This window comes from Nymphaea colorata, chromosome 10, assembly GCF_008831285.2.
Source record: "Nymphaea colorata isolate Beijing-Zhang1983 chromosome 10, ASM883128v2, whole genome shotgun sequence".
In the NCBI taxonomy this organism is placed as follows: domain Eukaryota; kingdom Viridiplantae; phylum Streptophyta; class Magnoliopsida; order Nymphaeales; family Nymphaeaceae; genus Nymphaea; species Nymphaea colorata.
In genome coordinates this window covers 7,202,949-7,215,514 of record NC_045147.1, presented here as the reverse complement: position 1 = coordinate 7,215,514, position 12,566 = coordinate 7,202,949, and the positions used below count along the sequence as shown (strand labels likewise).

Below are 12,566 nucleotides of genomic sequence, written 5' to 3'. Positions count from 1 at the left end.
CTCTCTGGATAAAATCCGTGACAACTGATTTGCCTCAGTAAATTTCTCCTTTCCTATCCCATAGTTCTTGAGACACAAATTACACACATGAACTTGGCTGAAACAAAAATCAAATGATTCTGTGTATAGCTTAGAGAGTTAAATGTTGCACTTTGCTTTATATCCAGGTCTCTAAGCATATGCAGTTGGAAGGGGGATATAGAACCACGAAGTGGCAGAAAATACTTGGATAGAGAGCCAGTTCATTTAAATAGAGCACATTCAAAGATGTCAGGTACCTGCCCTTGGAATAATGTGTCTTCAATTTTTGAAGTCAAATTCAATAGCAAATGTATTGAAAGGCCAGATAAGAATGTCATGGGCAAGGGACATGATTCCCGCATCACCATCATCCGCTCATTAGGTTGAATTGATCCTGATTGCATTAACTCGCTAACTCCAGCAGAATTCAGCCAATTCATCAAGACATCACAGGCAGATTGGACCATTGTATGTGAAAGCACCCAAAACATCCCCAGTGACCTATCATCCAAATTTGCGAAATCCAGCATGCGTTCCCCTTCAGCAAAAGAATGAAAATTCAAGTGAGCAACGAATTGGGCACCAATAAGCAACATCATAGTATATACATTCAATCGTGTGGTCAGAAGTTGGAACTAACTTGGTTGATATAATGAATAAAACATACTAAAGGATGAGCAGAAAGCCTCAGAAAATGCACCTATTTTTGCCGCTATTGTGAAGTTGCAGAGCATTTCATTGTGAGGTTTTTCCCTTAGGAGTTTCAGAAACAAACATAAATGTATTCAATTGCAACTTTGTTATTAAAGAAAAGGTACTGGTATAGAAGTAACCACAAACACATCACAAACTGACTGCTTGCATGATCTTTCGAATTCACTGAACAAAATAACTTTTCATTGGGTGAACACCACATTAATATGAATCATACCTTTTCCAAATGGCCTCCACCATTCTTCTATCTGCTTGCCCTTCTGAATCTGCTCTGGATTCAAACAATCCTTATTTGAAGGGTTAAATGACCATATCCTCAATGACTGACTGCTTGATATAAATTCTAGAAGGATACTCTGAGGAGTGACTATGCTCTGATCAAAATTTCTTTCTTCAGTTTGAAATGAAATAATCTTTCTGATCGCTTCCACCTAAACAGCAGAATTATTGTTTTCTGTTTGTTAGTCCCCTTCACAACCAAATGCAACAATTTCAAGGAGCAAATGGTGCTGTAAAAACCAACCTTTTTTGGGTCTGTATTTAAAGCGTTTGTCACAACCTCTAAACGGATTATTTGCGTCAACAGCCATGTAATATGGTTGCTGCGGACAAACTTTTGGTCGCCTTGTCTAACTCGAAGCACAAGCTTGTCCACAAAATCCAGGAAATCAATATAACCATTCTTTGTCAGAAAGTACAAAATATCCGAAAGAGTAAGCCACTCCAGCCATAAACTTGTTTCTGAAAAAGTGAAATTTAAACAGTCAAGTAGCTTCATATGAAAAGAACTATAAACCAATTGAAACACTACTTACAGACAACAAACAACCAATAATGAATCAAAACATAATTTGCTACTTAAGATGGAACATTCTGAATATGACTTTACAGGCACAGCACCAATCACAATCCATAAAAAACAATGGACCATAAACTGCTTTAGAGTTTGAAGCATCAACTTCAAAACAGTCATTTTGTAATGTTACCACTAGTACAGTACCCATGTTACATGGATATGTGAGTACATGTGGCAACATGGGAACTTCTTCTCAAACAATGTGTCCAACTGTTCAAGGGGTGTGTGTGTGTGATTTCTGAAGCATTAATATCCATGGTGTAGAGGAAGCGATGTCACATACCTATGTGATACAGGACTAATCTAACGGTCGGCCTTGTAGTTAGTGGAACCAGCCCAAGGGCCAGTCTCCCTTCTTTAGCTTGAACATATAGGCTATTTCTGTCATTTCTTATACTTTCTTGAAGCACTTAAAATTACTTTTTTTGTTTTGCCATGTATGTACCTTTGAATCATAACCACGAATTATCGTTCCTGGGAAAATACCAGCGACGTTTTTCTTGGATATTTTTTGACGAAGCTATTTTTTCAGCAAAATGTCTAGCAAATTTCGGCACTTTTTTTAAAAATATAGAAAATATATAAAAAATTATGTAAAAATAAATAAACAAAAAACTGAGGAGGCATAAAAAAATGCCCAACTAGAATGATAAACTTATAAAAATTGTTGAATAATATTTGTGTTAGGTGGTTTTTTTAATATTTAAGAGTTTTATGAACAACTCTTTACAAATAAATGTTCTAGTAGTGGACTAATCTTGTAATTTGTTATCTTACCCTAATTCTCATTTAACGTGAGAATAGGGCAGTCTATTGGAACAACGAATAGAACTTTCTGTCTCTCTCTCTCTCTCTCTCTCAACCTCTTCTCCTCTCTCTCTCTCTCTCGTCTTGCTTCCAGCAACATGGTATCAGAGCCCAACCCTTCTTCGTACTGACACCTATTTCTCTCCCTCGTCATCTTACCCATCTTCTTCCTCTTCTTCTGTTATCGTTGGAGATTTTGTGGGTCAAACTTGTGGATCGTGCATATTGGGGCTCGATCTATGGTTTTCTTAACAAAAGATGAAAACCCTAGATTGATGCCTTGTTGAAGTGGACGTGGTTGCAACAAGTGGACGTGGTTGCAAAATCTGATAAACGTGGGAACAGCAGAGTATTTTTCACTGTCGCTGGTAACTTCTGCTAAGCGTGGGAACTGGGAACAGCAGTAAGTGTTAAAAGTGATTTTTATCATGTCTGTGGAATATATGATCGGTCTTCAAGTTGTGGTGTGGCGTGGATGTTAGGACTGATACATGTGGAGTTAAACAAGGCATGGAAAAGATACCTATGATGACCTGCTTCTTGTCTGTCGTGAACCAGTTCTTTACGTTATAAAGTGAAATTTTATTTTCAATAGAAAGCTTCTTATCTACTGTTTACTGTTTTGACTACTGCTATGTGTTCTACTTACTGCTCACTGCTGCTGCATATTCTACTTACTGCTGCATATTATAGTCAGATTGTGTGGCTCAGTTGTTTGTGTCTCACAATGGATCTGAAACAGCAATCTAATATGACAGATAGCCCTAAGATCGAGTTTCATACTGAATACAAAGTTGTTGGGAATCCATTCTTCTATGGTTCGACTATGAAATTAGATGGTCACAACTATGAAATTTGGTCACGTATGTTCATGATGTCTTTAGTAGGACATCGGAAAGACCATAACATTGAGGAAGATGAACCAAATGTTAAAACAGGAAAGTATACAACATGGAAAGAAGATAATAGTATTGTTATGGCATGGATTATGAACAGTCTGCAGTCTAATATCGCTCCTACTCTTGCTTACTATACAACTGGTAAACACATGTAGACTATTTTGAGACAGACCTATTCTCATGACAAGAATGTTTCAAAAATTTTACAAGTTGAGCAGGAGTTACACAAACTGCAGCAAGGTGGCTTGGAACTATCTCAATACTTTGCTTCAGTTAAAGCAGCGTATGAACGATTGAAGGCTCTTCAACCTCCATGTCAAGCATGTTACAAGACTCATTTTGAGCAGACTATGGTGGCAAAGTTCTTGGCTGGTTTGTCCCCTAAATATGAGGTAGCTAAAGTTCAGATGCTTACTGGTGCAGAAATTACAGATCTTGCTGAGGCATATAATAGACTCAGTAGATTGGTTGTATCTCTCTCTCAGCCCCAGAGTGAGTCTCCTACTGCTGCCTTAGCCGTGTCTGGAGGACGTGGACATGCTACAAGGGGAAGAGGCTCAGGTCGTGGTGTAGGGGGCAAAGGGAGATTTCAGTGTACATACTATGGCAAATTGGGACATTTAGAAGATAGATGTTGGGACAAACATGGTCGTCCAGCTCCTAGTTCCCATGTAAGAAGATTCAGTACCTCAGGTGGCAGAGGGAGATTCACTTCTCAGATTCCTATAGGGTCTGCCCGAGCTGCTACGTCACTTGGAGAAACTCCTGATAGCTCCTTGACGACTACTGATAGCTCCATGGTAACTATGAGCAAGTTTGAGTATGATCAGCTTATGGCTCAGTATTCTCTCCCTGCCTCGACATCTGCTACTGCATCCTCGGTTGTGGTGGATTCTTCTTTGTTTGTTGGTAGAACTTTCCATGAACCAGGTACTGTGTGGATTATTGATTTTGGGGCTTCGAAACATTTCTACAGTCAGCCTCACTCATTTACCTTATTGCATTGTTTTGCACAACCTCAACATGTTAGACTTGCTAATGGAAAACTTTCTCCTATTATGAGAGTTGGGGATGTGAAACTCTCTAATTTTATCTCTTTCCAATGTTTTATACGCTCCAGAATTTCCTGCTAACCTTCTGTCTATTACTCAGTTGACAAACGATTTGCAGTGTAGAGCCATATTTGATCCTGGTTCATGTATTTTTCAGGACTTGCAAAATGGGAAGACAATTGGTGGTGGCCATGAGCACAAGGGAGTTTACCTTCTGTCGGAACCAGTGGAAGGTGTGGCATCTATGGCTCTATCTAAGCCTACCCCTTATCAGTCACATCTCTGACTCGGTCATCTTTCATTATCCAAGATCTGTGGTGTCCTCCTTAATATTTTTGTGTATGAGTCATTCCAGTGTGAGGCCTGTCAATTGGGCAAACACACTAGAAGTAGTTTTCCTTCCAGTATTAGTCCATCGAGTCATGCAGTTTTTGATCTCATTCATTTGATGTTTGGGGGCCTAGCCGGGTTGTAAGTTGGGCCAAGTTTAGGTATTACCTTGTTATTGTTGACGATTTTTCTCGTCTTAGTTGGGTGTTCTTGTTAAAAGAGAGGTCTGAAGTTATTTGTATTCTTCAAAATTTTCATTATTGAAATAAAGACTCAGTTTGATTTCATTGTCAAAAACATTCGCACTGATAATGTTTTTGAGTTCAAATCTGTAGAAACACGCAGCGTGTGGCAGCGGCGATGTTTGGGCCGGCGGAAGAAGGGCGACGGCGATGGCAATGCTCCGGTAAGCCCTTTCGACCTCTCTTTGCCTTTTCCTTCTTCTTTCTCCTTCTTCCTTCTTCTCCTCCTCCCTCTCTCGTTGTTTCTACCGCCTCTCCCTCTATTCCGTTTTGTTTCTGTGGAGTCCCCCCTCTTCATTCCACGCTCCTCACACGCTCTCCCCTTGCCCGCGCTCCGGTCTCTTTGCTCGCATCTCTCCCTGCAGTCTCTCTCGCTCCCTCCGTCCGCCTCCTCTTTTCCCCTTTTGTCTGCTCTCTCTCTCTTTGTTCAACCTCCCTCTCTATCTACACTCCTCACTCTCTCTCCCTCGCCACTCTCCTACTTCCCGCCAGTTCTCTCCCGCACGCTTTCCCCTCTGCCAAACTCTCGTGGTCAGCCTTTCTCTCCTCATTTTCCATTTGTTTTTCCCTCTCACCCTCAGCCTAACCTCCTTCTCCTCCTCCCTCTTACCAGCAATTAGGCTGTGTTATTGGCGTCGGCAGCGAGCAATCATTGGCATTAGCGCTTGATCAAACACTTGAGGTGGCTGCCGAGTACACTACAACAGTTTTGATGCTAAAATTGTAGTGAGCAAGGCTTAATCGAGCCTACATTGTCAACTATTTGTTGTTGGAGCATGTATAATTATTGATTGAGCATGCTAGACTTAAGGTTGGAAGATTTAGAATGCATATTAGCAATGTTGCTAATTTGGGAAAAGTTAATGACTATTTTGAAAAGGACGATGATGTACATGTATAATTATCCCTCTAGCATGTTGGGTTAATTTTCGAAATGATTAGAAAGCAAGGTAGAGATTTGATGTGGTTGAGAAGATTTAGAACCGTTTTCAGGAACTTGTGGCGCATGCTATTGTGAATGTGTGAATCGTGGTGTTAGTTGAAAAAGAATACGTAAGTTGGGTGTAACTATTGGGAAGTCGTCTCAACTATGAAAGCAAAGGAGAAACGGATTAGTGATTGGTTCAAATCGAAAGCGCGGAGCTTAAATCATTTGGTGACAACCTCAAGGAGTTGGGAAGAGGCCTATTGGAGGGCTTTGTGGGTCAACACTACTAGTCGACACCCTCTTAAGGCGATGACCTGCCTCAATGATTATGTTTCATACTTGTATAAATTGTAAAATGAAGCGAGTAGAGAACTTATCATTTGCTTATGTTTGCAGGTATATCGGGCACGTCCAATGGACCTTGAGCGACCGGATTCGAAGCTCGAGGCGTTTTAGGTGTTTTGTGGACGCACGACATGTATGGCGGCATTCCAGGCAAATCCCTGCCAGGGGTCAATTTGTGAATGTGTGTTCTTAGGATCATTGGATCCTAGGATTGTGATGTGATTGAATGATTGTAATGTGATTGAATGAATGTATGCATGAGAATCAAATGCTCATGTGATTAGTTTTGTTTTAAAAATTTCTACGCAATTGCATTTGCATGCTAGAAATGATAACTGCTTAGGACAGATGAAGTGGGGTATCGAGTCGATTATCTCCTCGACCCCAATTGTGCATTAGAAAACATCCTACAATGATAACTGCATAGGACAGTTACGACCCAATCATGGATCGAGACTACTCCCCGTGGTTCAGCTATGTTTTGAAAGATATGATTGATGTGATGTGAGATGTGAATGTTATAATGTTTCATATGCATTGCCATAGGCATAATACAAATGAATGAAATTGAATGGTAGTTGTACTCGTATTGTTATGACGGCTAGCTAAGAGTGTTAATGATATGTGTAGCCCTCGTGTGGAGGCAATTGAAGATGTACGTGCACTCGTGAAGTGAATCAACCTCATGAGCTAGCCAATCATTTTGTGAATGTGCAATCATACTGATAAGTAAAAAGAATAAAAGATGAGGGCCAGTGGGTTGTCGCAATGTGTTTGGAAGTTGTCCCGCCTTCGCCACTGGTCTAGACCTGTTTCAGAGCGCAGGCGATGCAAGGCCTCAGGGTACTGTTGTGTGATGTGTTTGGAGCGTTGGGTTCCCGCCTTCCCAAACTGGGTGTCCTAAGGAAGACTGAGTATCTCTCCTTGGAATTCACACATCCATGGACGAGTGCTCTTCCACTGTAGCGTGAATGGATCCATATTGTTTCGGGCCACCATGGGGGTTGTCTCCCGGCTGTAAGCTGCCCGCGGTGTGCACGTGCCTGTGTTTGCACCCACAGGAACTATCAATTCACTAAAGCTAATGTAAATGAAAAGAATGTGAATGAAGTGTATGTGAATGAAGAGTATGTGAATGAAGCGAATATGCATGAAGTGAATGTGATTATGAAATATGTTGATTGTGGCCATCGAGTAATCTTTACATGTCGTGATACATGTGAGGGGCCTTCTTAACAAGTCATGTGACTAGGCCCTATCACGACATGATGGTGATTTGCTTTTATAATTGTGATTAACTCGTATATGAGCTCTTACTTTAGAGGGTTAGGGATTTATCTGGCTTGTTGTCATACTCCAAAGGCTAAGCTTCAGTTATCTTTCTTTTTCAGGTTCTGGCGGACCCAGGACAGCAGGTTGATCAGATGGCTCTACTCACATCCTACTAGAGAGGTTTTGGGTCTTTTGTAGTGTCAGCGCGTCTTGTTTTGGTCATATTAATGTCTTGTTTTTGTTAGGCATCAATGTTGTAATTTAAGGGCATTTTTGTCATCCGTATTGATGAACTGAAATTATTATATAATGGAAAGCTTACCCCATTGTTTGGAATTGCATGGCTCATCTCCCTTTGAATTGTTGTGTCGTCGCACCTCAATTCCTGAGCGGGTTATTGTAGTTGTTACCAATTCCTGAGGCAGATTTGGAAAGATATTTCGATGGACTTCATCGAAGGCCTACCCCGATCGCGTGGGAAATCAGTGATGTTAGTGGTGGTTGATCGGTTGTCCAAATAGGCACACTTTATTGCTCTGAGTCACCCTTTCTCAGTCAAGAGTGTTGCGCATGCCTTCCAAGAACATGTGAGGAAGCTACATGGCATGCCTCGATTCATTATCAGTGACCGAAATTCGGTGTTCCTTAATGCATTTTTGAGAAAATACTTCCACTTACAGGGCACAAAACTAAAGATGAGTACGCCTACCATCCGCAGACAGATGGACAAACAGAGGTAATGAATCGCTGCGTAGAAACCTACCTCCGATGCTTCGCAGGGCAGTGTCCAAAGGCGTAGGCAGATTATTTATCATGGGCGGAACTAGCATACAACACCGGCTGGTGCACTTCACAAATACAACCCCCTTTGAGGTTGACTACGGGCGACCACCACCTGCGGTTCACCGTTACTTGCCGAGCACAGCACGAGATGACACGATAGACACTCAACTACGTTGCCGAGATGTCATCTTGAAGGACCTAAAGGAACATTTAGCTGCAGCCCGAAATCGCATGGTCCTACAATACAATCGCCGCCATAAAGAAGTGACGTTTCAAGCGGGCGATTGGGTATTCTTGAAGAGGCCCCCGCAGCGTACCACACGCTTGAAAGGAGCTGGACAGCAAAAGCTGCTCCCTTGTTACGTTGGGCCCTACAAAATCAACCGAAGAGTAGGTAAACTTGCTTACGAGCTCTTACTTTCCGAGGGAAGCTCTATCTATTCGGTATTCCATGTATCCAAACTGAAGCTCTGCACCAACGGTCCCACCGGCAAAGATATTGATTCTACCCCCATCTTATAAGAAGCAATTGACCTTTCACCTTTTCAACGCATCGGCATGAGGAAGGTAAAGGTAAACGACAAGTGGCGTCACCAATGGCTTATTGAATGGCTATCCAATGAAGACGCACCAGCAACATGAGAAGATAGTGAGGACATCACATCTTGTTTTCCATTATTCACACCTTGAGGACAAGGTGTTTTTCGATGGGGGGAGTAATATGTTAGGCGCTGTTTTAGTTTAAGCTTTGTTAGCATTGTTTTATGTTATGTTTGTTTTACGTTATGTTTGGGTTTATTAGGAACTGGTTATGTTCAGTCAGTTTGGATCGGTACCTTGGTAAGGACCCGCTTTGCTTTATGCTGTAAATGTAATCCTTTTTAAGTGTGATTAGCCCTAAAGGAAGTTATTATGATGTTTTGTTCTCTCTCTTGATCTTCCTCCCTCTCGTTCTCTTCCTCTCCTCCACCGTACCAGTCGACTGATAGCCTTGAAGGCTATCATTTTGGCAATACCTTGTTGTAACTTGTAACTAATATACTCTGGCCAAGTTATGCTTCTCTCCATATATCTCTACCAAGGTGTCCCAAATCTGCTTGCTTGATCCTAGGAACAAGAATTCTTCTGCAATTGAGGGATCCTGGGGTTCAAAGCCACGACATTACCAGGCAGTCGTTGGCTTGCCCATTCATCATAATGACCACCTTTGCTTCGTGCAGTAATCTTTCCATTCATATAGGCAATCTTTGATTTCCCACATAGAAGAAGACTAGCTACTTTTGACCATGGGATATAATTTTCACCGTTTAGTGGCATAGTGGTGATCATCAAGTATGGTTTTCTGCTCTTGGATAACTGTATTGATCGCAACTGATTCTTGAGAAGCTTACATTAACTTATCAGACAATCAGAGATATAGGCCTGGACAAAGTGTCGTGATGGTAGCATCGATGGACTAGACCCTGCAGGGTTCTGATACCTGGTCAGAACCTGCAAATAAAGATCAAAAGCACCTTGAATGGAGAGCAAGCAAATGGAATGTTCGGTCTTCAATTAATTTTAGACTTGTAAATATGGGTCCTTATATAGAGCGTCATAGCTCTTTCTAGAATCATACAGCTAATGGGAATAAGAACCCTGAGACACATATGGTTAATTTGTTGGTGTCATTACAACAGAATTTTTCTAAACTTTCTCTACAAATTCGATTTTGTGTCCAAAGTGACAATCTCAAATTTTTTTTATCAAATTACAAACAGCTTCCATGCAACAATATATTATTTTTTGTGGAATTTTGCACACACATATATATACATATACCTGGATGTATCCTCGTGTTCACAATTTTACAATTGTCTTATGTGTACTGATCCTTCTCTCCCCCCCCCCCCGGTTCCCCAGGTACCCATACCTCTACCAGTCTCCATGTGACTTTAGATGAGAAAAATCAGAACAAGTTGTGTATTACCAACCCTAATCCCGACTGAAATAGAGATGAGACAAGAAAAGCATTGATTCTCATGTTTAACAAAAATATTAAAGAACACTGCCAACTAATAAATATTGCAATCTAGTACCCCAAACTTATAAATATTCCTCTCAACAATAATTATGGGTAGGTGATATAACATTGGGGATTATTTTTTGCCTATGATAGCATGAACAAGCACTATTAAGGAGGCATAGAAACCACTTGCCTGTGCATGCACATATATACCCAACCCTAGAGGATGAATCCATGCAGAAAAGGACACTTGCCTGAATTTGTGCATTTCGACAATTCCATTATTCTGTCAATCATAGCCTCAGAAACCATTTCTGCTGAGAAAACAACACCAGTGACTACTATTTGCTGTTGTGCTTGTTGCCTATAGCAAGGAGCAATGACAAGCACACGTCTCCACCAATCTGGAGATGGAGTAGCATGCAGAGCATGTCTTAGACAACGAAGGGCTCTTTCCCAACCAATGCTCTCTTTCTGAATCATGGTAGCAAGATCCTACATCAGCAAAAGAAGATAAGTTTCTAAAGAATCCAAGCAATACCACAGGAAAAGAGGAATATACTGACTTGACACTACAGGCAACAGTAATCTAGGAGTCACAATATTTAAAATAACTAGCAAAGGAGAAAAAGAATGAGATAGAGAGAGGAGAGAGAAAGAGAGAGATGAGAAAAAGAGAAGAGGAGAAAGAAAGAGACGAGGAGAAAGAGAGAGAAGAGAGAGAAGGGGGAGAAGAGAAGAGGAGAAAGAGAGAAAATAGAGGAGAGAGAAAGTGTCTGTCAGCAACAAAACTTTGTTGAATCCTTCCTTTCGCATATTGTAATCGCCTAGAGTAAAGATTTTACTAAAATATCAGGTATAATGAAAGTTATTGCAATTTTTCTGATTACATGTAAAATTTTAGATTTTTAACCATAGAAAGATTAATTACTTTTTTTAGGCTGAGCTCTGTAGCTATCCTTCATGATTTCGATGAATCAGAATCTAGAATAATCAGATCGGTAGATGAGATGCTGCCGAATTTTCGTTCGAAACCTTGAACCCTCTCGTTTTTCGCATAGCGCATACGAGCAACGAATAGACTGTACCAGCATTGTTCGCGTGGCTTAATTGTCTATGCTGTGTCAAAATCTGTGTCGAACCGCACTCCAGTTTGCTGTATCGTGAAACTTGACAGTGGGCAAGGCTAGGCCGTGGGACCTAGCTTGCCTTAATCGGCCATGATTACTAGTAAATCTTGGTCTGCTACTATCTAACTTCAGTTAGACTACCTCCTAGAGTCGAGATGAAGCCAAGCAGGCGATTGACCACACAGAGTTTTAGTTAAGATTAATGTTAATAATACATAATTAGATTAATCGCGTCGTTTATAGAGTGCTTAGACTAGCAAAGTTAAGATTTAGCAGACTTAAACTAAGTTGCAAGTTTAAGAAAATGGCTTAAGTTAATTAAGTTCAGCTTGATTCTTTGAATACATGGTCATGCATACATGCATGTTATTTAGTCGTATCTATTTTTGAAAGTACGTCACACTGAATAGGGAACTCAAGCTGTGTTGGTGATACAGGCTAGATATTGAATTCCAAGAGTGAGTTGTACTTTACGCAAACATTTGCTCATAGCCTAAATTATCATTACGACATGGGCAATAGGCTGGGACTGGTTTTATATTGACGGGAAAGTCTGAGAACCAATGTAACATGGGTGCAGGGTGCGGGTGCTGGTGTGGGTGCGGGTGCCTGTGCAGGATACAGCAAGTTCCCAAAAAAATTGGGAGTAGGTACGGCAAGAGCATATAAATATAAATATATATATATAAATATAAATATAAATATAAATAAATATATATATATATATATATGTGTGTGTGTGTGTGTGTGTGTGTGTGTGTTTTGTTATATAAGTAATTATATTTGTCTATATTTTCAAACTTTTTTTTATCAAGGTTAACTTAATGTCATAAAAATTTAAAGTTTTATTAAACAAAATAGGGAGGAGAGAGAGAAGAGGAAAAGATAGGAAAAGGAAGAAATTGAAAAAAAAAAAAAACAAGAGAAAAGAAGAACAGGTGCGGTTAGCAGCATCCGATTCGGTTTGACCGAGTCGAGTGCCATGTCGAGCCGCACCCACACCCGCACCGATGCAGGTGCGCCACCATATTGGGTGCACCTGTGCGACTTAGCCAAGAACGACTAGGTATATCAAAAATGAAAAGTCCAAAATCGGCACATTTGTGACTATAAAAAGTCGAACTCAATTGTAAAACATAAAAAGGGGCCAACATGGGTGACGCAGGGGTTCGGAGACCTGCA

At 40.7% G+C, this 12,566-nt stretch overlaps 1 protein-coding gene across 3 annotated transcripts in view; it reads right to left on the bottom strand.

The window, feature by feature from the left end:
• LOC116262992 (mediator of RNA polymerase II transcription subunit 23) overlaps nucleotides 1–12,566 on the bottom strand; it is a 134,875-nt gene that overhangs the window by 100,918 nt on the left and 21,391 nt on the right. For all 3 annotated transcript variants that reach the window (XR_004174549.2, XM_031642550.2, XM_050079825.1), the window contains 4 exons: nucleotides 10,509–10,749; nucleotides 1,259–1,476; nucleotides 953–1,166; nucleotides 279–559 (listed from right to left, as the gene is read on the bottom strand). Coding sequence is in view for 2 of the 3 variants with exons in the window: in XM_031642550.2 (XP_031498410.1) it covers nucleotides 279–559; nucleotides 953–1,166; nucleotides 1,259–1,476; nucleotides 10,509–10,749 (954 nt within the window). In the remaining variant the exon portion in view is untranslated. The remainder of the gene's footprint in view (nucleotides 1–278; nucleotides 560–952; nucleotides 1,167–1,258; nucleotides 1,477–10,508; nucleotides 10,750–12,566) is intronic.